Source organism: Miniopterus schreibersii, assembly GCF_964146895.1.
Source record: "Miniopterus schreibersii genome assembly, chromosome: 1".
NCBI classification, from domain to species: domain Eukaryota; kingdom Metazoa; phylum Chordata; class Mammalia; order Chiroptera; family Miniopteridae; genus Miniopterus; species Miniopterus schreibersii.
In genome coordinates this window covers 193,984,679-194,010,339 of record NC_138101.1, presented here as the reverse complement: position 1 = coordinate 194,010,339, position 25,661 = coordinate 193,984,679, and the positions used below count along the sequence as shown (strand labels likewise).

Here is a 25,661-nt window from a genome sequence, read left to right as displayed (position 1 = left end):
TCTCATCTAATGCTTTCAATCACCACAGGAGCTCAGTCTCCTCTTTGCAGATGAGGGAACAGAGGCTCAGAGAGTACCAGTGACTTGCCAGGCGATCAGCAGAACCAGGTGTGTCTGAGTTGCAGGCCCCTACAATTCCACTGCTCATTGCTGGAGGAATGGTCTTTGTGACACTCTAACCTTGAACTTGTGGGATTTCCCCCCTCCCCCCACAGAGCATTTCCAAACAGTATTTCATTTTAGTCTTACATTTGTTAATTAAGAAAACAAAAAGCTGAAGTATCTGAAGCCTAGAGAAATTGTGATGTATTCACAGTCCCACACCGGCCCCTGGGTCAGACTGAACTGGTTCCAGGCCCAGCTCACCCTTCTGGGGTTCCTTCAACTTCTTGAATCTAAGGCGTGATCTCTGTGTTAGTTAGAATAAGTCATGCTAGCTGCTACAACAAACAATTCCCAAGCCTCGGTGGCCTAGTAGAACAAGAGTTCATTTGCTGTTCACGCAAAGCAAGTGGGTGGTCCTCAGGTGGCCTGCCGTGAGCAGAGGCCCAGGGACCCCAGCTCCTTCCATCTATGCAGGGGTTGGTAACCTAGGGTCCACTGTTGTAGCGTTGAGACAAAATTCAGGGGCCCATTAACTTAAATGGGGGAAAATACATGATTATTTTCTTTATTCTCTAACTAAAATTTAGCATTTTTCTTTCATGACAAGTATAGACATCAAGCCAGTTTTACACCTGTGACTTTGTGACCAATGGAAGTCACAGATACTTTAATATCGCGTTACATTGTTCCAGACACCCTGAGTTACTGACACTCATTCATGACTTTGAAAGTGGCAGTGTTAATCTGCCATTAGCTTCCACGTGGCCCAAGACTTTCTGGGTACAGATGCTTGGTTCGAAGCAGCTGGCCTGTTATTACTGAACAACTCTGTAGGTAATAATCGTTTGGCCTCAAAATCATGGCATGAGGCGCTCCCCTGGGTGACCCTCTACGTTGCCTCCCAACATTCCTGATGGATGATTGTTGATCAGGACACAGAAGGAAGCGAGTCAAACCCCAGGCCGCATGCTGCTCCCTCCTGACAGCCAGCCGCCCTGACCCCTCGGAGCGAAGTGCCCAGGCGTGAGGCAGGTGGCATGGGGACCCAGCACCTGCGGCTACAGGGCTGTCACGCTGAACCAAGCGCTCCTTTGCAGCTGTTTCCTCACTGGCTATGCAGGCTGAGAGGTGGGTGGCACTGTTCACCTGGGGGGGCGGGGAGCCCCGGCAGCTACTGACCAGAGAAGCTTGTGGGCCTCCGGCCTTTGAGCCTCATTGCATGGTGACTCCAGCAAAGCCCGCCTCCCTCCCGCTCTCCAGTGGTGCTGCACACACGCAAACTATGAGAACACCGACTGTAGTCACTTACTTCCTCTGTTGCTGAGTCTCCAGTTCAAATTACCTGACTTTATAACACGTATTCAAATAATAAACAGGATCGATGTTCTACCTGACTGTATTCAAACAGACCAATAATCAAATGAATATTAAACCCGCGAGGTGTCATGCCCTCCATTGGACTTACAGAGCTGCTCTCTTTTCAATTCTAATACTAACTGCAGGCGAGTGTCCTAAGAATCTGGCTCACCCCTGTGGGTGGGGAAACTGGCACTGTCTCTCTGCAGGGCAGCTAGGGCATTTGCAAAGTGCATCTGAAAAGTGTCTCTGCCCTTTTCCCAGCGATTCCCCTCAGGATGCATCCTAAGGCTCTTGTTCTCAATTCAAAAATACATGTGTATTTATGCACACAGCTTTCCACCACAGTGTTATTTTTAATGGTGAAAGATCCTTTCTCTCCAAAATACCCAGTATGAATGGAAGAGTTAAGTTGTAGTCCAACCGCTTAATGGAAATATTATGAAGCGATTTTATATGGTGGTTAGCAGCTTTAAAAATTGTATGGAAGGTCCCAGTGTGGAGATCTTTGTTTCTAAGTAGCGTTGTCCACTGAAAGGTACTGGGGGCTTTTTGAAGAAACGGCCGATTCCAGGTCCAGGGCAGGGAAAGTTCCAGGTAGACTGAAACGTCTTTGTGTGCCTGAAAGCACAGATCTGCCCCCGAACAAATGGAGACGGGCAAAAAGCACGCGGGAGCTGGCTCACGGGGCTCCTGCTGGCCAAATCTGGGGCAAAGCGTCGACAAGGATACTGATGACAGCGAATTTTAACATACTGAATTTTTAAAAGAAGAATCCATGACTACACAGTGGGAGTATTTAGATAGATAGATAGATAGATAGATAGATAGATAGATAGATAGATAGATAGATAGATAGATAGATAGATAGAGATAGAGATGATAGATAGATAGATAGATAGATAGAGATAGAGATGATGATAGATAGATAGATAGATAGATAGATAGATAGATAGATAGATAGATAGATAGATATAGAGAGAAAGTCCAACTAATAAAGGTAGAGGAAATGATGACAGAATTAGAAAGTCAGCGTTTTGTAACTACCAATACAGAATAACTCAGGCAAGGATCCCCGGTGCATTCTAAAACCACCGAAAGTTTGTTGGTCTCAAGGTATCACCCCAGAGAACATTTATTAATAAAAAAGGGAAATGTGCCTTTATGATGGACAGATCGGACAGGAACCATTGCTCAAACTTCGCATCGCTGATGCGGTGCCCCCTAGTGACGTGCTGACCCGACGCCCCCTGTATAATGCTCTTCCCCCAAATCCTAAACCTGGATCTAATCAGTAGGAATCAGGCAGATCCATACCGTGGGTCCTTCCACGAGGTAACGGTTCGCAGTCGTAAAGATGTCAAGGAGCCGCCAGGTTAGCCGGGGCTTCCGTTCTGGATCTTACATGGCTGCCATCGAGACGTCAGCCAGGCCCGGCCGGCGCTGCTCAGCGGTTGAGCATCGACCTAGGATCCAGGAGATCGCGGTTCGGTTCCCGGTCAGGGCGCATCCCGGGCTGCGGACTCAGTCTCTCGTCATCAATGTTTCTCTCTCTCTCCCTCTCCCTTCCTCTCTCTGAAATCAATAAAAACATACGAAAAATTTTAAAAAAAGATGTCAGCCAGGGCTGGGGTCTATTCTGGAAGCTTGACTAGAGGGCCCCGAATTCTTGCTGCCCATCGGCTGGGGGCTGCCACAAGGTGCCACATGCTGCCCACAGTCCCTTGGCACGTGGGCTTCCTCCACACGGCCACTCGCTTCATGAACCAACAGGGAGAATTCAGTCCCCTAGGGTAGAATCTTGTATCATGCAATATAATCACCAGACTGGCATCCTATCACCTTTGCCTTGTAATGTGACCAAATCAAGACAGTGACATCCTATGACATTTGCCATACTCGGTTGGTGGGAATCAGGTGATGGGTTTCACACAAAGGCAAGGGCGCCAGGAGGTGGGAACCACTGCGGTGAGCTTAGGGTGTAGCCACAAAGGGATGGGAAGGATCCGTTCAACAGCTGCCGAGCCTACCCCTACCCACCGCCGAACCCGTCTGTACGGAGTATTTACAATGGGCGCTGAAGCTGGTTTCTTCCTAATTTAACAGTAGTTGTCCCTGGGAAGGGCGTGGATGGGGCTGTGCTAGAAGGGGACTAGAACTTTTTGCTCTGTATACGGGAATGCTTGGCATTTTTACAGTGAACATGTATCAGGTAATTTTAAAATACAAAAGTTGTATATACAGTGTGACTTCAACTATAAGCTGTTTTTTCTCCACTTCGGGACCTTCCTACGTACATATCCATACTCAATGGGGGAAAAAAGACTGGAAGGAAACAGGCCAAAATGTGAAGGCTCATTAGTCTGGGCTGTCGGCCTATCGATGCATGGGGCTCTCTTCTTTATATTTTACTGTACTTTTCACAATTAAGGAATATTACTCTCATCATAAAAAAAAAAACAACCCAAGTGATTTAAAATGTTTTTTTAGGTCTCATTTAATGGCTAAAAATAAAGCCAACCCTCTTGTTTACCTTCTGCAGAACAGCAATTTCCTGCTTGGGTGGCTGATGGAGTGTCTGCTCCTAGAGCTGGGAGAAATAAATCGGATGGCAGCAGGGAGCACACACCTGCTTCCGCTCAGGCTGATAAAGAGCAATTAACTCTCATCAGAACATATCTGGCTTTGCCCCAGGACTAAGCGTTATTTGAAAAAAAAAAAAATATATGGCGGGTTTTCTCCAGCGACTAAAAGCTACTGGAAGGTTCTCCCCAAGATGGGAAATAGGAGACACTGTACCAGACAGATTTGGTAAGCGGACGTGCTCCACAACCAGACAGTTCAAGCCCATGGCTATATGAAAACAAACAAAAGATGTGCCTGATCTCATTTTTATAGCTAATTGGAGGACCTTGATGGGTCACTAAACTTGTTTGCTTGTCTGTAAAATCATGGAACTGAATATGAGGAGCTTGTATAAAAGCCAACTGGGGAGACCACATCTGTAGTCAAAACAAACAAACAGAACTCAGACCCCGCCAAATGGGGTTTTTCAAACTTGCTGCAGCAAGGAGACTGTCCTCCAGAGCACCTCGGTAGGGGAGACGAGAGGGGCCTCTTACAGGGTTTGTGTTGTGTTGGATGATTGTGAAGGGCAGTAAAGAATTGGGGGCTTGGCCGGCCGGCATGGCTCAGTAGTTGAGCATTGACTTAGGATCCAGAAGACCACGGTTCGATTCCCGGTCAGGGCACATGCCCGAGTTGCGGGCTCAATCCCCAGTTGGGTGCATGCAAAAGGCAGCCGATCAATGACTCTCATCATTGATTTTCTCTCTCTCTCTCTCCCTCTCCCTTCCTCCTTCTGAAATCAAAATATTAAAAAAAATAAAAATAAAAAAGAATTGGGGGCCAGTCTGGGTTGGATGGTGTCGAGAAGCCGGGGCTGTGTGGTGACTCAGTGCTTCAGTGACCCATTCAGGAGATTTACAGGGGGGCTTGAGCTGTTACTGGTGAAACAGCAGCCATTGCTCAGAAAGAAGAGACCCTTGTCGGGAGAAGGGGTGTTTAGCAATTTTTGTGCTCACAAGACCGGCCTTGACGATGTCTTGTTCTGAGTGTTTATGTCCTACTGGGAGCACGGGTGGTTATCAGCACGGCTGTTTTCCACTTTCTCAGCCACCCAGCTTTAAAATAAACATGCCACCCAATAAACAACTACCACTTGAATACGTTTGACTTAGAAAATGCTTTTTCATCTACGGGGAAACTCTTTCGGGCTCTTTTCAGCTGGTCCATTCTTAAAGGTGAGGAAGCTGGGGTCAGAGATGTTCAGTGACTTGCCCAGCATCGCTAGTTAAGTAAACCAGAAAGTAGCAGCAGCCAGTTTTATTTCTTTGTCATCACATGTCACTGCTCCTTGTTAGTCCTAGTTTTGAAATTGTTTATTCCAGAAATTTGCATCGGGTACTTAGTGTCTTGGATTCTTCTAGGCTCTGAAGATACAATAGAGACACAAGAGAGTCTGGCTGGAGCGGTGGGAAGCGAAGAGGTGACTCAATTCGGCGTAAGTACGATGCTTAGGGAACCACTGTGAGCTACGGGGGCTCATAACCGGGAGGGACAGTGTCGTCTTTCCAGCTTCTAGAGGCCACCTGCACTCCTTGGCTTATGGCCCCTTCATCCCTCTCAAAGCCGGAGAGGGATTGTTCTAACTTCTGATTCTGTCATCACACCTCTTTCTCCGACTCCAACTTTCTTCTCCCATCATTTAAAGACCCTTATGACTACTTTGGGACGGCTGGATAATTCAGGATAACCTTCCTATGTTATAACCCTTAACCGTATCTGTAAAGTGTCCCGTTTGCCATTCATAGGTTCTAGGGATCTCTCTTCGGAAGAGTCATTATTCGGCCTTCTATAGCTACCTGGCCTGTTTTTGTTTTCTGTTTTAGGGGGAGAGGGAGGAGTTCCAGCTTCGTAGAGAGAGTGGCATCTTAGCTGACACCAAGCGGGAACAGGAGACAGGGTGGGAAGTGCCCTAAGCAGAGGGGGGTCTGGAGGTGGAGAGAAAGTGCGGTGACCAAGGAGCTGTGGGGAAATGCACAAGCTCACTGACTTGCTCTTCTCTGTAATTCCACAGGAAAATCACCTTCTAGGTTCGGCCTGTCCTCGCCTCGGCCAATCGCGTTAAACAGTATTTAGCCTTTGCACATGGAACCGTAGCCTCTTGCTTTATTCTGAAACATAAAGGTTTTTAAAGGTTTTCCCTGAAGGTGGTGGGTGGTTCAGGGGCTGAAGAATAACAAAAGGACATTTCCGATTCAAACTCCTTACCTTGCCGACAGGTCCCCACCAGACCGGCCCACCCCCCTGCCTGTGGCCTCCTTGCTGCGCTGTCCCTTGAACACAAGCACGCTCCCACGCCAGAGGCTCTGCACTTATTTAACCTACTGCCTGGAAAGCCCACTCCATACGTTGCTCAGCCTGTCCCTGTACTCAGGTCCTGCGCAATTGTCGCCTCTGCCCTCCTCACCTCTCTGTACCTTCACCTCACCTGATTTCTCTGCTTTGTGCTTAACACTAAGCGACGCGTTTGTGGTCTGCCTTCCCCGCTTGCATGTGAGTTCCACGAGGGCAGGGACCTCTGCCGGTCACCGCTCTAGTCACAGGTCCCGGAAGGGGCCAGCACACAGGTCCTCAAACCTGAATGACGCTGTAGTCGGTTTTGACTTTTTTTGAGACATTTTCTGTAAGTGAGGCCTCACGTGACACTCAGAGTGCTCTTACAGAGGAAAGTTTCCTTACTTTGAGGTGTCGCATTCTGTGCCTGTGGACGTTCAGAATCCTTTACTCCGTGTTCTCACTCAGGGAAGTTAACGGGGAGACTAGTCTCAGCAAGCTCAGAATAGCCACCAAGACATCCTCTGTCATTTCTTTCTTTTCAGCAACCACAGCCTCAGGTGCCTGACCATCCTCTCTGGTTTTTCCAGTTCTTTCCTTCCCTTCCATCCAAACCAGGACGCCCATCCTGGCCTTTTCCGAGACAGCTGACTCTAGCAACGGGGGCCTGCAGCCCAGAGAGGCACAGCTGAGTAGTCTGGTGTCTCCCCTGCAGGGCGAGCTGGACTAAGTCTTCCTAAGTTAAGGCTGGACTGCCCAGCCCAGCCTACTCCCCGTCGACAGCACAGACAGGGTGCGCCTGGTTCCACAGTTTAACAAAGCCCCCGCTCCTCCTTGGAAGTTTTTGTTCTGCGGCAATAGAAATGGTAGTTTTTGGTAAGCACTAAGTCTGGAGAAAGGGAAATTTTCTTATATTATTTTTATATTGACATAAATACAGAGCAGTACAAGAGCTCTGATAATATATGTATGTGTATGCGCACATATATAAAATGTCTTTAAATGAATACACTGGATTAAGAAGAAGAAAAATTCGGCCCTAATGCAATCCTTTTAATTAGGTCAAGAAGGTTTTGTGCTGAGGATAAGTAAATGCAAGCACCCTTAAAACCCCCTAAGAGTTTGTTAGTGGTCAAGAATACTGAAACTGAAACGCAGTGAAAGATTTAAGTAACTGCTGAAAAATAATCTCGGAAACACTTTGTCAAACTATTTCCAGAGCCAAGAATGTGTAAAAACTGAACAAGAGATTTAGAGCCATCCCAACAAAAGCCAGGACGCGCAGAGACGGGAAGTCTGGACACACGATGATGAAGCGTGTGCTGGTTTCCATTCTAAGTGTGTAACCTGGTTTTAATCATTTTCCAGAAATGTTTCCAAATTAGAAGAGGGGGGAAAAGGCCTTTAAAATGTATTAACAAGACTAAACTCTTTACTCTGTTTGAGAACAGCTCTGACTCCGCAGCTCGGACTCCGACAGGCTAGCATACCTGAACAGAGCCTGTGCATACCTGATGCAAATCCTATGGATTTACAGTGAGCCTGCACCCCACCCACAACTCCCATCGCCACTGTTAGGTGATGTCCTTTCTGCCTTTTTCATTCATGTTAAGTTGAATAAAAGCCTAAACACACCTAAGACAACCCTTTAAAATTTTCTGGTGAAAGGAAAGAAACATGTTCATCTACTAGTGTACCAAAACTTTTGAACACTTTTTAAAGTCACAGGTGTCATAGTAGAGCCATCACTAAGAACAGAAACTGGCCAGGTTTCCGGTTGGGCACCACAGGCTGCTTCAGAGACGCTCCTAATAGGACTCCCCCCGCTTTACAGTTGTATGTGAAACACAGAGTTTATTTATTCTTGTATTAGTTATTCAGGATTGTATTGTTTTCCATACGGACAACTGTAAACTACTTTGCCCCACCCTGTATATCAATTACATATGAATAGAGGACACCAGAATCCAGGGGACAGAACAGGCATTCAGATGTGTAGGTAAAAAGAAAAGCCAAAGCAGACATTATATTGGACTTGGAGCAAAGAAAATGTCTCTCTTCAAAGATGAACTCCACACCATCTCTGCACTGGAGTGTTTCAAAAATGCAAAGGCTGCTGCAACAGATTTGACTCCTGAATGCTACAAGCAGGGGCTACGGATGTCCTGAGCTGCAGGCTGGAGCAGCAGGATGAAGGAAAGGAGAAGAGGCAGAGGGAGCCGATGACGCGAGAGAATGGGAAGAGATGGTGCGGGGTGGGAGGAAGGGAGACGTGCACACGCCGGGCAGGGGCAGCCCACCGAGAACCAACCACGAGCGACACCAGCTGCTGCTGGCCGGCTCTCTCATCTGGCTATCTGGAACGGTCTGGTTTAACAGGGATGAGAAACTTTTTTATAAAAAGAAAAATGCACAGTAAGTTTTATGTTTATAAAAAGATTTATACCAATCAGGCCTTTAACATGTAAAAAAGTAAATCTACATTTGCAAAGTTAAATATAGGAAAATACAAAAGCAGACTGAATTATCAAAAAGAAAACCTTTTATTTATGTCATAAATACAATTAGTTTCCCTGATTACAACCCATAATGAGCGTCACTAAAATACAGGCTGGTCTGTAGACAGGTGAGCCACCCAGCATCTCTGTGTGTACATATATACACGGAACCACCGACCTCAGAAAAAGCAGAGCTGAGCTTGCTAAACTATCATCCGTCTCTTTTAAAAATTCTTACCATTTGAAGGAAATTAGAGGAAGATTTTGGTAGAAGAGTATTTGTAATAATAACTTAAAAAGTTAAAAGCTTGTAGTGATAAAATAATTTTGTGCACCCTCCTCAGGAATTTGAGGCAATTGACCTTTTGCAGATCCCAAGTCTGGAAAAAGATAACCACTCATTGCAATAACTGGGTCCAGTTCATTTGCCATGGGGTTGGTCATGGTGCATTTCTGGCGTGTAAGTCAACAGAACAATCATGACCCAGAGGTGAAGCAAAGCCTAGAGAAAGAAAAGACAATGTGTGGATTAGCCAATGATTCAATCTTCACCACGGGCCCACTGTGTGGTGCGGGGGGGGGGGGGGAGCTCGTCCTAGTTGCCTGTGTATAGCACTGTGTTGGCAACATTCCAGGGGCTCGGCACGTTTACTGGACAATTAATGAAGAAACGGATGTACAACCGACGGAGGGTAACAGAGCTGCAGTACCTACAAATGTCCCAGTCAAGGGGAGAAAAGTCAACTCGCTCACAATAAGCATGTGCACCCGTAACCACTCAGGCGACTGTAACGCAGAGTAGAAGGCAAGATAAAAATTGCTAGATACACACGAAGTGGTTGGAGAGGCTTTTTAAGAAGTTATTGTTGGTGTTGTGAAGGCGGGTTTGGCCATGCTTTGGTGACAAGGGGTGGGTAGACATGCTTGATAGGGATACTGTGCCAGGTGTCAGAGGTGATCTGGGGTCCAGCCCAGGACCGCCAGGGGCACAGTTCCACTCCCTCCCTCGTGGCAGTGCGGCAACAACGGGCGGCTCCATCGCTCAGTGCCTGCCTCCCTGCGGTGCAGCGTGACCAGTCTCATGCTCACAGAGCACGTGTCTCTCAAAACCTCCAACCTGGAAATGAACCCGATGTGGGCACCTCCTGAATCCTTTCCGAGGCCATGCAATCTTACTCCTTTCATTCTCTCCATCCCCCTCTGAAAAACTTTGTATTTAAAAAAGGAATAACTCTTCCCTCTAGTGGATCACAGAGAAATTTCTAAGTATGCTTGTCTTTCTTTTGAAGAAAAAATGTCTGTCTTAATTCAACTCAACTACTTCTTAAGCATCCCCATTCGGAACAGTTAGTGAGGTTTTTTGGTCTGGCTTTTTAATCCTCACCTGAGGATTTTTCATTGATTTTTCAGAGTGTGGAAGAAAGGGAGGGAGGGGACAGAGAGAGAAACATCGACATATCAACTGGCTGCCTCCGGCACACGCCCCAACCAGGAGGTGGGGAGCAAACCTGCAACCCAGGCATGTGCCCTTGACCCGGAAGCGAACCTGAGACCCTTTGGTGCAGGGGCGACACTCTAACCACTGAGCCACACCAGCCAGTGCCAGTTAGTGAGTTTTTAAGGCCCACAGGACACATGAAATGCCTTGCCTAACTAGTGTAACCATTATCAGAGCTAAGAAATCTGAAAGAAATCAACTCAACCCTGAGAACTTTTTAGAAAATAAATCAAAACACCTGAAAGCAACTTTACAGCACGATCAAAATGAAACAGATTGTTTTGTATTGTATTTTTGTCATAAGAGGGGCTTAGAAATGAGAGCAACTGTTAAACTGCACTGAAGTTAATTTTATTGTAGGAAAAGTCTTTGAGCAATTTATATAGACATAAACTGTCAGCTTCACCTGCATTACCGAAAATGAGTTCTATTCCTTCAAAATTGATTGCTAAACTTTTAGTTGAAAAGACCAGCAGCTGAAAAAAATGATTTAAATCAAGTACAGCACTGTTTTTTTAAACAAGTTCACTTACCATATATATAATTACAAAAACTCGTGCTATGGGGTATCTTCGGAGAAAAATTCCCAGACGAATACTGTACAGATGGTGGGGGTGGAGAGAAGAGAGGAGAATTAGACTGACGACAGCTCTATCTGTGGCAATACCTAAGAATGCTTTTTCAACACTTCCCTCGCTCATCCTAGTTCTGTGGCCACCATAAAAAAGACTTGTTTACAATAGATTCTTAAATAACTACTTGGGACATTCATAGAGAAATGCCATAGTGTAAACAAATACTTTTACCATTATTTGGGGTTTAGCTGTTAAACAACTCGGTCCCTTCTTGAAATCATTTTTCTTTTAGGAACTAAAGAAATTATAAAACCTAAGGCAAATGTGGAAACACAAATAGGAAAAAGTCTGGTTGGAATTAATCCACAAATGGCTACTCTTGAACGTTTTTGTATGGATACATGCTTCTAAAAGACACAAAACTATAGAAAATCAAGTAAACACTTAAAACAAATGAAATGTGAGTAGCAATATGGTGCCCAGACCTTACCACTCATGTCTCTTTACAACATTTTCCCCCATCAAGACGACACAGGTACAAGCAAGTACACCTTTCTTTTATACCTTTCTGCTTCTTTCACTGCCACTAGCACAATGCCCCTAAAAATTACTATGTAGGTTGAATAAAAGAATAGTTGAAATAGGTGTGCCTATTAACTTGGAAATAATGACCACCATTCTAGGTCATGGCTTCCAGAATCTTCAGTAAACCCTCATTTTTAACACCACAGCTATATTCTGACATATAAAGGTAAGAAAAATTGCTCTTTTATGCATTGAATCTGTGTTTAATTATAAACACTAAAAGACAAAAGGGTTTAGTAGGATATTTAGACATGAACTTTATCAAGGCTATATATAAACTGTTAAAACATTTTTTTTCCTTTAAAAGATAGTAAGACAGGTTATTAATCTTTTATTATTATACTGCTTAACAGCGGAATAAACTGTTATTTGTGGTTAGCGCATGTATGAAAATGACGATGGGAATAGTTCAGGTTAAGTCTGCAGGACTGTTTCATAAGTCCCCCCTTCTTTCCTTCAGAGTCCTTGAAAACCAATCAGTGGTTGGTGGTTTCTTCTAGCAAGTCTTTTGCTTCATTTATTTTGGTTGCTAAGTACGGAGATCCACCTTTATCTGGGTGATTCAAAATCACGCTCCTCCTGTGAGTTGTTCTAATCTTGGCCTTGCAGCAGATGGGCTTACTCCCAAAATAAGACTAGCTTCTTGCCTACTCATTTTCTGTTCAAATCCTCCTTACAGTAGGATGAAAGGTTGGTGTTGAAATCTTCTTCTGTGATTACTTGTTCTAGAGGTTTCCATACCTGAAATATACAGTGACCTGCATATGCAAAAGTTGCAACGACACCTAGTCCTACAGCTACCAAGCTTCTTGCCACGTCTCAGGTCGACCTCCACATCTGCCCATTTGGTCCAGGGAGGCATGTATTCAGCATACGCCAGCCCTTGCCAGCGGGGGTGACACTCCACGGCAGCCATGGCAATGTGGCCAAGGGAGACCTAAAGCCGTTTTTTGACATTTAAGACATTTATTAACAGGTGCTTGCAGTTTGTTGACTTTTTTGACTTTTATTACAAATGAAAAGAGGTTCTTAAAAATCTCAACTTGACCAGATATGAAACAATTAAAAAACCTTTAAAGGTATATTGAGAAAAACCAGGTTTTTGTGTGTTTTTTTAACAATTCTGTCACTACCAAAAAAGAGACATCTTTAGGTAAAAATAATAAAAACCCCATGATGCATAGCTGGTCAACGGGCAAAAAGCAAGCACTTAAGATCTTCAGCTCCAATCTTTTGTTCATTCCTTAGCGCTGGAAGTTGATAATCATTTCTTCTTGTTGGATGACTAAACCAGATAGTAGAGATGGTAAGTCAGCATTTACCGCAGCCCCACCCTGCTCAGCCTAGGAGCAGATGAATTCTCAGCTGGTGGATCAGCTGCTTCTGTCTCAGTGCCATCTGTGGCTTAGGGTTTTCTGGGTGCCTGCGTGGGTAATTCAAGTGACGGCAGTACGGAGGCTGAGGTGCTGCTGACCTTGGGTCTCACCTTGGTTCGCTCATCTGTTTCACGGCCATCCTCACTAGGCTCTTTGTCAAGGAGGACCCCAATACATACTCTGTCTCACCGGTCTTCCTTGTCCTCCTGCACCCTGGTTGTCAGCACCCTTCATCCCTTCTCCCTGCACAGGAGGGTTGGAACGCTGAGGTCGGCACCCACAGGGCCTTGGCGAGTAGTAAGGTGGGAACCGTCGCCTGCAATGGGGCCGGGCGCACCGGGCCTGGCCTTCGGGAGCACTCTCCGATCCCTCAGGCTCTCCCCACTGTCACCATTCTAGTAACCCTGTGACATGGAGAGCATGCACACTGCTTACAGTCTGCTGCCTGTTTGCTGCCTCGCACTGCAGCTCTACCAGGCCTGTAACATTTGCTGCCTCTGCACCCTTTCTCCTTCAATGACATCAAACTCCCGCCTCTCCAGCTCCTACACTGGAAGGTACTTCCTGGGGTGGTTCTTCTTTATGGCAGTGTGGTGTACAAATACACCTTCCTTGGTGTCCTTCCTGTTGATTAAACCACATCCATTTCTTATACTGAATCATTTTACTGTTCCCAAAACCTTCGTTGCAATAATCTTGTCCCTGCTGGCAGGTGTCCAGGATGTGAGGCCACCCGGGCCACCGCTCCCTGTGCCACTGCCCATGGTGCCGGCTTGGTGTCGGCAGCACTGAGAACAGGGGCAGCAGGTGGCTGCTGGGTCTCAGCCTCGTTGCTCATGGTTGCCGTGGTGGTGACTGGGGTTGGCCAGGCAGCTGAGGCTCCTCCTGGGCTGTGATGGTAACTAGGCTGGTGGCTGTGGTGGGGCTGTTCAGGGCTCTCTGGGGTCCACTCTCCACTCCCGATCGAAAGCTAAAATGTTTTCTATATAAGATGGATGTCTGCTAGTATAAAAAGTTTATTTACAAATACACACAACATAAGTTATGTATTATTTATGTAATATATATAAAACATTACAATTCGTGTTGTTCATTAGTAGCATCTTTTATTCTAATCACATGAAAAAATTATAACATAAAACATTCAAATGGATGCCTTTACATTTGAGAGACTCTTTCTCAATGAAATTTAAAGAGTTTTTAAATAGAGTTTATTATAGAAAGAAGAGAAATGGTCAGGGTTAACATCTTCAATAAAGAATAGGCACTGGCACACCTGTTAGAGCAATTTCACGACACTGAAATATCATGAAAGGAATAAGGTAAATATCACTTTAAACATCAGTTCTGCCCGATGGGACTCACAATGAGACGGAAACCACTGGAATAGGTATAAAAATAGTTGCTGGTCCATCACTTGTTACTGGCATGACTTACCTAAACTGGTCAATTGAACTAGCAGCTTTGCGGACTCTTCCATACATTCCTGCCAGGTTAGTTTCTGTGTCATTAAAAAGCACAGGAACGTTTCGCAGACGTGTGCCTGTTTAAACAAGGAAATAATGAATGGCTATACAGACATCAAAATGAACTTCCTAACAAAATTATAGTTGAATATACATTATATTAAATATAGAAGAAATTCTCAAGGCTAACTTCCTAAGTATTATATCTAAGTTCAAAACCATAAAGAAAAAACAGATAAACTTGATTATATAAAATGTTTAAACTTCCATATCCAAAAAATCAAAATTTAAAAACTAGAAAAATTATTTCTCTACGAAATTAGCAAAAATTAAAGTTTATAAATACCAAGTATTGACAATAGACAGTATTAATGGGCACTTAACTCCTACGCTAGTGAGAGTGAGGCAGACACCCTTTCTACAAAGCCGACGACTCCCTCATTTCATCTCCAGCCCAGACCACTCCCAATTGCCTGTTCCATTTCCATCTGGATGTCTTAACAGACACCTCAAACTCAGCATGCCCAGGACTATGGTACTGATTTCCTGCCTCTGCCGCCAACCTGCTCGTCCTGCAATTTCCCCCATCTCAGAACATAACTCCATCCTTCCACCTGCTTAGGCCAAAAATCTTGACTCCTTTCTTTCCTGTCAAACTTCGCAATCTGCCAGCAAATGCTGTCAGCCACCTTTAAAATAAATCCTCACAATCCTCACTCTGGTCTGAACCACCACCATCACTTATATGGGTTAACAAAATGGCTCCTCCCAGGTCTCCCACCTCCACTCTTGGCTATCTCTAGTCTATTCTGGACACAGCAGCCATCTGTATCTTGTTAAAATGCAGGTCACATCAGCCACCCCTCTCAAGACGCTATAAGGGCTTCCCCCTTCATTCAGAGGAAAACTTCTACAGACCTCCAAGTTCTTTGAATTCACCTTACACTCCTCTCCCCTCACTGAGCCTATTCCCGCTGCACTGGCCTCCCTGCTGTTCCTGCAATATTCCAGCAACACTCCCGCCTCAGGGCCTTTGCAACCGCACTTCTGGATACCTGGAACACTTTTCCTATAGATCTCCTGTCTACTATCTTACCTCCTATGGGACTTAATAAAAGTGCTACCTTTTCAATGAGATTCCCTTGACCCGTCTCTGCACTTGGCACATGTCTCCCTTCCTCGGCAGCACACTCCACCATCTCCGTCGTTCATTTATTGCCTGTGTCCCCACCTGTGCTCCTCCCCACACCACCACAATGCAAGATCCACAGGGCAGAGATTTTGGTCTCTTCTGTTGCCCACTGTATCTCTAATACCTAGGACAGTGCCTGGTACAAACCAGGCATTTAATAATTATTTGCTGATTTTGGCACCAAAAATCAAAAGCCTTCAGCTGTGTATACCTATTGACCCAGCAATTCCATTTTAAATCATTTATCCTAAGAAAATAAAAGACCTGACAAAATTGGCAACAATCTAAATTCTCAACCATAAAGAAACTGATTAAACAAATAACAGTATTTCCACAAGACAGACTGCTATGAAGCAATATATAAATTATTGTATAAAATATATTATGAAAATATATTTATATGAAGAGTTAAAGATCAATAAAACAGATACTATAAACATATACAAGAAAAAAGTCTGAAAGGACTTTCCAAGATTAAATCTGTTGAAATTATACTAAAATCTTTAACATTCCCAACCCTTTTCTTTTAATCTTCAACCAAGGATATGTTTTTATTGATTTTTTTTTTTTTTTTTTTAGAGAGAAAGAGGAAGGGAGAGAGGAAGGGAGAGAGGAAGGGAGAGAGGAAGGGAGGGAGAGGGAGGGGAAGAGAGGAGAGGGGGGAGAGAGAGAGACAGACACAGAGACAGAGACAGAGACAGAGACAGGCATCATCGGTTGCTCCTACATGTGCCCCAACCAAGGACTGAACCCACAACCTGGGTACGTGCACTGACTGGGACGAAGCCTGACACCTTTTAGTGTGAGAGACAACACTCCAACCAACTGAGCGCCACAAGCTAGGGTTTTAACGTTCTTTTTGAATATGTGTTTTGGGAATACAGGTTTCTCTATTAGAATTATAAAGCATGGATATACTTATGTAACTATGTATTAGTTTTAATATTAATAATTATGGATTGGAAGATTATTGAAGCAAATTTTGCTTTAAGATTCCTGTAAGTCCCTCTACTGAATCATCTGCCTTGTCAGCAACATCCTACTGAGTGTCATATGTATTTCAATATGACTGTTGATCCTCAGGCCTCTTTCCTCCAAGTCCCACACTAATGATGGATATTAATCAGTCCACAGTCCAAGTCACTAATGATCATATCAAACAGCACATGGCTCAGTCCTCACATCAGGAGAAAAGTGAGTTCTCTGTTGGATGGAACCTCTTTTTCCAATAAAAATTGTCTTTAACTTCTCAAAATCATGTTTAAATTAACAAGGTTGGAAATTAAGGCAACAAAATGTTTGAGATTCTTTTTTTTTTTTACCTTCACCACTGTCAACTCCAGACATATTAATGGAAGACCCATTGCTACCAGCTCCAGTGGCAGATTTCATCTGCTGCTCGAGGCGCTCCAGCTGGAAGACCAGAGAGTTCTTTTCTGTGCTGAGACTCTCCAGCATGGTCTGCTTCTGGATGAGGGTCTCTGTCAGCTGATGGAGTCGACTCTCTAACTCGGACTGGCTGCTATTGCTTAGGGTTTTATTGGTTAGCTGAAAGGCAAAGTGTTCATAAAATTATTACATAAAACTAAAGTCATACAACTCAGAAACCACATTACTACATCCCCACAGGTTAACTGTGGTATTCACTGATTTCTCAAAACTCTGTAATGATTTGTTCATTATCTACAGAAGCAATTTTCAAACTGTATTAGTGGATCACAAAATCAACTTGGTGGTTCACAATCTGCATTTTAAAAAATAGAACAGAATGGGATGTATCAGAGTGCACAGCACAAAGTATATGAAAGTATTATATTGTGAACCTTCTGTATTAGTTTTGTACGTTGTAAGACTGTGTGAGTACTGAGACACGACATAAATCTTACTTCTTACTGTAGCATCATGGTCAAAAATATCTGAAAACACTGATCCACGGAACACAGTTCAAACATTTCGACTGGCATAACTCAAAAGTTGTGCAAAGACCCCTTACTACCTGAGGTTTTCATCTCTGCTCTGCATTTCCTAGCTATCGGACTTAGGACAAACTGCTACACCTCTCTGAATTATTTCCTTATGTGTTAAGTGAGGACAATGGTGCCTGTTGCACATGGTATTTAGGGATGTTAAATAAAAATTTTCCTACTAGGGTCTGGCTGACAGTTGGTTCTTAGTAACTTCCTTCATGCCATCTTCTATTTGTTCTAATCTGTCACCATTTCCCCTACGCCCATTCAGCCTCCGCTCTGCTGACCACATTTTACCTGTTTGGAAAATTCAATCCCCCTCCTCTCATCTAGACTCTACCTGCCTTCAAAGCCTCTTCCTTGAAGCCCTTTTCAACTCCTCTAGTCCAAGCTGACCTCAGCCATCTTTTAGACTCCCACAGACTATTGTGGCATTTACCAGTCACCCTGGTAACATTGTTTAAAGGAGTCAATTTTGCCTCCTCAGTGAAACTGTAAGTCAGCTCTGTGAGGGCCAGTGTCACTCTCTGAATCAACAGTTTTGAAAAGAGGCTATTAGATCAATCTATGTTTAAAACCTCAGCTTTGCCATTTCCTAGCTACAACCTGGAACAAACTACAAATCGGAGCCTGTTTCCCTGCTCATAGGATGTAATGACTAAATGATGTAATATACAAAATATCTAACACAGTATCTGCCATATGGTAGGGAGTTAATAAAAATTAGCTTCCTTCCTTCTGAACCCCTTGCAGCATGCCCACATATTAAGTGCAGGGCTAGGCTACAACAAATAACTAACGAATGGAATTATACTGAGTATAAACTAAAAGTTACTTATTATTAAATAGGAATGCTCAATTTTAAGACTATACTGTGATCCCCTAATCAACTTACTCAATACTTCGGTATTTTTTAGTTGAGGTAAAATTTACATACAAGTGAAATACCCAGAGGTTAAGCACACAGTGAGTTTTGACAAAAGTGTAACCAACACCCAGATCAAAACAGAGACTATTTCCATCGCTCCCAGGCTACCACTGCTCTAATTTCTATCACCAGAATTTCGTTTTGCTTATTCTTGAATCTCCTATCAATGGAAACCTACAGTATGAAAGCTTTTGTGTGTGGTTTTAAGAAGCTTTATCTGAATTATTGCATCAGGAGTTTGTTTCTTTTTATTGCTGAGCAGTTTTCAATTTGTTTCCCCTTTTTCTTGTAGATAGACATTTCAGTTGTCTCCTGGTTTGGCTAATTGTGAACAAAGCTATTATAATCATTCTTGTACAAGTATTTTTGTGGACATATGGCTTCATTTATATTGACCAAATATCTGGAATTAGGAGTCAGTTGTATGTTAACCTTATCCAAAGTGGTTATGCTTACTGTGTAGGAGAGTTCCAATTGCACCACATTCTTACAGCACTTGGTATTGCCAAGCTTTTTAATTTTAGCCATTCTAGTGGATGTGCAGTGGTATTTCTCACTGAGGTTTTAATTTGCACTTCCCTGATGACTGATGGTTCTAAGCACTTGTTCATGTGCTTATTTGGCCAACTCATAGCTTCTTTTGTGAAGTATCTATCCAAGTCTTTTGTCAATTAAAAAAAATTATCCTGGCTGGTGTGACTCAGCAGTTGAGCATCAACCTATGATCCAGGAGATCGTGGTTTGATTCACAGTCAGGGCATACACTTGTTGTGCCCTTATACCCAGTGGGGGGTGTGCACACGGCAGTCGATCAATGACTCTCTCATCATTGATGTTTCTATCTCTCTCCCTCTCCCTTCCTCTCTCTGAAATCAATAAAGACATATTAAATAAATAAAAATTAGTTGTGCATCTTTTATATTAGTAGGAGTTCTTATCCTGATTATGAATCCTTTCTCAGATACATTGTAAATATCATATTGTAAAAATCGTCTCCCAGTCTATGGCTAACCTCTTCACTTTTGTAATGAAGTCTTTTGATGAGTAGAAATTTTTAATTTTGATGAAGTCCAATTTTGCCATTTTTTCTTCTATGATTAATGTTTTTTGTGTCTTTCTCCCCCTCAAAATCTGTCTTAGCCCAAATTGCAAAAGAATCTATTTTCTTCTAGAAGCATTAGAGTTTAGGCCTAGCTCCAGTCCAAGTTAAGTTTTGATAACTTTAAAGTCTAATTAGGGATTAAAGATCAAGGTTCATTTTCCCCCATGTTTTTATCTAATCCCATACAATAGTTTTTAAAGAATGAAAAGAGTCAAAGTAGCAATGTTTTTTGGGTTTTTTTTATATATCTTTATTGATTTCAGACAGAGGAAAGGAGAGGGGGAGAGAGAGGTAGGAACATCAATGATGAGAGAGTCATTGATCGAGGCCACAACCTGGGCATGTGCCCCGACCGGGAATCGAACCCTGATCGCCTGGATCCTACTAGGTCAACGCTCAACCGCTGAGCCACGCCTGGCCAGGCACAATGTACTTTTGTTTTAAACCAAGATACTTTTCTCCTCAGAGGCCAAAAGTAATAAGTAGAAGCAGCATTTTTTTTTTTTTTTTATTGCTCACTCAGAATAAATCTTAACTCACTTTGATTTGGGGGTATTTTTTTCTTGCAATGTATTAAGATGCTGATCTCTTTTTAAATTGTACAAGCCAACTTCCTTCTATGAGCCAAAGGTTTTTCTCTGCTCTACTTGGACGAAAAATCTTTAAGAGAAATCCTTGTATGGTTAATTCTTGATTAACGAAAATAGCACACTTTCTTACACAAAGTATGTATCCAATAAATATTTAATAAATATTGGAATGTTTATCTAAGGATTAAACCAACTGGTGGTTTATGCGCCTTTATTTTCTTTGACTTTCTGCTAGCAAGTCATGTACCCATTTGTAAGTATTTCACAAATATGGGCAAAGAAGAAGAGGACATTCAAGTCAGTTCCTCACTCTAAAAATTAAAATATATTAAAACATTTTAAATTATGGACTATTATGAAATCTGAAAACATGAAAAAACTAAAATTTGAGTTTTCATGTTCAAATTAAGTCATTAGCTAAGTAATAAAGAATTAATCAATCTTTAGATATGTTATTTAAATGATCAATGAATCCACTATTTATTAAGTCAATCATCTGAAGAGAAGGGAGGAAAGGACAAGCTACAACTCTAGGGTAACTGAATACATGATTCTGTCAGCTAATAATCAAGTCTGGTAAATCTGGGTGCTAGGTACACAATGTTTTCTGTAGGTTTCACATTTTCAGAGTTAAAAAGAGGTCTTGCTGCCCGGCCAGCTTGGCTTAGTGGTTGAGTGTCGACCCATGAACCAAGAAGTCACGGTTTGATTCCTGGTCAGGGCACATGCCCAAGTTGAGGGTGCGATCATGCACGAGGCAGCCAATCAATGATTCATCATTGATGTTTCTATCTCTCTCTCCCTCTCTCTGAAATCAATAAAAACATATTTTTTAAAAAAATTTTAAAAATAAAGAGATCTTGCTGACTTTATGAAAAGACCTATCAATTTTTAACAGGAAGATTTATCTATGGATTATTCTTAGGAAGAGAAACCACATTTATGGAACTGGCAATCTGCACAACCACCACTGAAGTTAGAAGGTACAAGGCGTAGAAATAATTCACATCTCGCTGAGTAACTCCTGCTACAAGATACTTCTATAAGCAGCCAACCATAGAAAACAGCAAATGCAGACTCAATTGGCACTAGATAAAAATTCTACATCTGGTTAAAAATAACATCTTACGCCCAGCCGGGCATGGCTCAGTGGTTGAGCATCGACCTAGGATCCAGGAGATCGGGGTTCAATTCCCGGTCAGGGCACATGCCCAGGTTGCGGGCTGTGGCAGATCAGTGACTTTCTCATCATTGATGTTTCTATCTCTCTCTCTCCCTCTCCTTTCCTCTCTCTGAAATCAATAAAGATATATTTTTAAAAATATAAATAAATAAATAAATAAATAAATAAATAAATAAATAAAATAAAAATAACATCTTACTACTGCAACAAGAAAACGCAGGTGAAAATATGGAAAAAGAAGGTCTTACTGTATTCTTTAGAAAAAAATGTAGCTTCACAATGTTATCCTTGCCCAATTTACAAATATGGACACATACCTGATTCCTGAGTTTTTGAATTTCTTCTTCTCGATCTTTAATTCTGCTCTGTAACGTGTTCTTTGTTCGATACAAATCTTCTTCTATGTAATGGAATTCCTACAAAGTGAGGCACAAAATAAAAGTTAAAACAGCATTCCCTATTCCATCCTAAGAACTCAAATCAGTGCCTTACACACAGGAGACACTCAGTATGTGCTGAGTATGTACTGAACAAATAAATCAGATCTGGATGGGTCTGATGAAAAGCTAATACTTCAGCATGATGTATCAATTTGTATATGAATGTCTAAGCACAGGTCTATATGTGGTCATACGTTTTCATTTTCTAGAACTACTGCTGGATCATATAAGTGTATGTCTAACTTAAAGAAAGAAAACCTGCAAATTGTTCCCTGAACTGTTTGCATACCCACAGCAATGTGAGAGCGTTCCAGTTCTTCCACATCCTTCCCGACATTTGGTGCTGTTAGTCTAAGTGTAGCTAATCTAGTTGGGTATGTAGTGCTATCTCACTGAGGTTTTAATTTGCATTTCCCTAATGGTTAATGATGTTGAGCAGCTTTTCATGTGCTTATCTGTATCAGCCAATGGCTTGTACCTCTTTTGCACTGTCATTAATAAAAGAATATGAGAGAGAAACAAGGAATACCTCCGGATTCACTAACAACTGCACTAATGCACTGCCAAGCTGTACAATGGGTACGATCATTCAGAGTCAAGTCGGGATTTAAGAACAAAGCATGTTCCAGGGCAGAAAGTGATTAGTTAGCTAAGTACCTTCAAAAGCATTATGTAGCATAGGGAACACAGCCAATTATATTGGCTGCATGGTGACAGATGGTAACTAGACTTATCCTGGGGATCATTTTGTAATGTATATAAATATCGAACCACTGTAATGTAAGCCTAAAACTAATAGGTTATCGTATGTCAATTATGTATCAATTTAAAAAAGTATTATGCTTAACTGTGCTGGCAAATCAGTAAAGGGAGCTGTATGAAGACATAAATGCGAGAAGGAATTAAACTGCTAGAGACTACTTCAGACATTTAGTTTAACCTGCTCATTTCCCAAACTGTAAAAATTGAGATGAGAGAAAATGAGGAAGGCAATTAGGGTAGGAGAGTAACAATTTACAGGTTTGCCTAATTTCGGAAGCTCTAGGCTAGCACAAAACTTAAGGTTGAAATTACCTAGACTAATAAAGAGCACTACCGGACATTTAACCCTATGATTAAGTACTTTACATCTAGAACATCGGATTACTAAGTAAACAGCCTATAACTACATTCAGCTCTACTTTCTTCTACTTAACTCCCTCATTTAAGAAAGGGCACTGGGCCCTGGCCGGTTTGGCTCACTTGTTAGTGTGTCAGCCTATGGACTGAAGGTTCGATTCTGGCCAAGGGCATATACCTCGGCTGCAGGCTCGATCCCCAGCCCTGGTCGGGCCACGTGCAGGAGGCAGCCAATCGACGTGTCCTTCTCACATGGATGTTTCTATCTCTCTCTCTCCCTTCCACTCTCTCTGAAAAGCAATAGAAAAAATATTGGGTGAGGATTAAAAATGAATAAATAATAAAATAAAGAAGGGCTCTGGAAGTGAATGCAGTTAAAACCATCCACCATAATAAAGTAAAAATTATCTCACTAACCATCAAGAACATCAACTTCTTGCTTTTTAATATATAACAGCTCCTTGAGTAAATTGAAATGCAATTTCTGAAAGGAGAGCTAATCTTGTAATTAAATTAAGATAGCCTATGATGTACCTTGCAGGATGCTACTCAGTTTTTCTCTTAATATGCAGAAAACAGATTTAAGTGCTACTTTCATAATAAAAACAAGTATTTCTCTGAGAAGTGAACCAGTTACAGAAATAATAAACCCTAATGAAAAAAAAAAATCCACCCAGCTGGAGTGGCCCAGTTGGTTGAGCGTTGTCCTGTGCACCAACAGTTGCCAGTTCAATTCCTGGTCAGGGCACATACCTGGGTTGCGGGTTTGATCCCCAGTTGGGGATCACAGGGAGGGTAACCAATCAATGTTTCTCTCTTACATTGATGTTTCTCTCTCTCTCTGTCTCTGATTCTCGCCCTTTCTCTAAGCATGTCCTTGGGTGAAGATTAAAAAAACCCTTAAAGGACATAAATATATAAAGCTGGGATAGTTTTCTCTTCTTTAAAAGAAACAGGGTAGTGATTTTATTGTGAGAATGAAAAAAGATAATGTAAATTAATTGCCTATAACAATGCCATTGCTCAGCAAATTACAGATATTAATATTAGATATAGAATCTTATTCTGAATATGTGTCTGTAAACATGTTTAACTGTGTTAATATTAAAATAATTATGTAAGTAAAAAACCCCAAAAAACTATCACATAAGTGCATTAAAGTAAGATAATTCAGCTTGGGGAGCAGACAACTACTAATTGAACAATGAAACAGAATCTTAACCATGATTTGTAAGCATAATCTGTATAAACACTATTTCTCAAACAGAAAAAGCAGTCTAATATGGCACTAATGTTGTATTTCTATTTCTATTAACTAGTATTTACTGCTGTTCCCAGAAAGTACAAATTTAATAAGATATGAAAATCAACCAATGTTTTTAAGTTTTCTATATGTATATACTCTGACAAGGAGAATATAATACAGACATAATAGTAGGAAAAAACTCTGAGATAGGAATCCTGGTTTCTATTCTATTCTGTAATTAAGCTGTGTGAAATTAGACAAGTCCCATAACTATTTTGTACCTCTATTTTTCAGTTGTTAAAACAAACAAACAAACAAGGAGTGTGGGACAGTTAATAAGGTAGGAGGAACCTGCATCCTTTCACCAGTAATTCTCTGAGCCCATCCTTAAGAAGGTCAGGAAGCTGCTTTACTGGGATGTCTCAGACAGAGTCTTCCCCAGTAATCATCAACCCAAAACCCTCACCTGCTTCTGTCGGTCCAATTCTGCCTCGAGTTCTTGTTTAGATGCTTTATGTCCAGCTATTTGGTCTTGCAGATCTTGCAGCTGTTCCCTTGCTGATTCTGCTTCACTAACCTGCTGGGCCTCCAAATCCTAAAGAGACAAATCTTACATATGAAAGCAATCGTTAACTGTTCAGTTCACCATGTACTGAGCAAACATTACGCACCATGAACTGGGGTCAGCAGGCGCTGGAGGGACAAAGACGAACGAGACACAGTCTCAGCCTAAGAGGAGCAAATAAACTGACACTTCATTACATAATATGGCAAACGGTGCGATCCATGAACAGGATACCATAGCTGCCACATCACATAAGCCATTTGGTTTAAGAAGCATGAGTAGTGGCCCTCCGGGAGATTTTTATCTGTATTCAAAAGCTAACAGTTACACAAAGAACTGAAATACAACATCAAAAAGGACTTCGCAGCATTAGTCCCCTGCAATTGTGGGTTATAATTAACCTCTGTGTTTATGTGCATAAGTAACCAACAAACAGTAAAAATACAACTTTCCTCTCTTATTACCTGAGCTTAGCATATTATTTTACTTTTTTTAGCTTTATTACTATTATACTTTTAATTCTTCCCAGAATTTCTTACTCAAATTTCTCCACTTGGTGTCATATTCTCAATTCTTCAAACTCAAAAACCACCCTCTGGCTTTCCTGTGAAATCTACTGCTAAAGAACACAGCTCTGGGTTTCTGTATTTTCTTATTTACAGGAAAATCCTACTTTAAAGACTGCAAGGACAATAGCCTTCACCGGCTCTTCTAGTTGGCCAAGAAGAAAATAAACCCAGAAATAACAGCAGCTACTACTTACTGAGGGCACTTTACACATGTCCTTATCCTCAAAAGAACCTCTGTTTATTTGCATTTTACAAATGAGAAAACTAAGGCTCAGTAAGATAAACTGCCTTGTGCAAGGTAACGTGTCTATTAAGTGCCAAAGATGGGATCTATCTCCAGATCTGACATTCAAGCCTATGCTCTAGACAAGCTAGCCTATTCTCACAACTCCCACACTTTCC

At 42.2% G+C, this 25,661-nt stretch overlaps 1 protein-coding gene and 1 pseudogene across 4 annotated transcripts in view; both read right to left on the bottom strand.

Moving 5' to 3' along the window:
- Window positions 1-8,884: 8,884 nt before the first annotated feature.
- GOLGA5 (golgin A5) overlaps window positions 8,885-25,661 on the bottom strand; it is a 33,305-nt gene continuing 16,528 nt past the window's right edge. For all 3 annotated transcript variants that reach the window (XM_081158464.1, XM_081158462.1, XM_081158463.1), the window contains exons 8-13: window positions 24,592-24,720; window positions 21,638-21,736; window positions 16,873-17,098; window positions 14,330-14,435; window positions 10,890-10,953; window positions 8,885-9,360 (exon numbers count right to left, since the gene is read on the bottom strand). In XM_081158464.1, coding sequence (XP_081014590.1) covers window positions 9,280-9,360; window positions 10,890-10,953; window positions 14,330-14,435; window positions 16,873-17,098; window positions 21,638-21,736; window positions 24,592-24,720 — 705 coding nt within the window. In that variant the 3' untranslated portion in view covers window positions 8,885-9,279. The remainder of the gene's footprint in view (window positions 9,361-10,889; window positions 10,954-14,329; window positions 14,436-16,872; window positions 17,099-21,637; window positions 21,737-24,591; window positions 24,721-25,661) is intronic.
- LOC308564671 (Y-box-binding protein 1 pseudogene) lies at window positions 12,761-13,806 on the bottom strand (annotated as a pseudogene). Its single transcript has one exon. The product of its transcript is annotated as a Y-box-binding protein 1 pseudogene (transcript).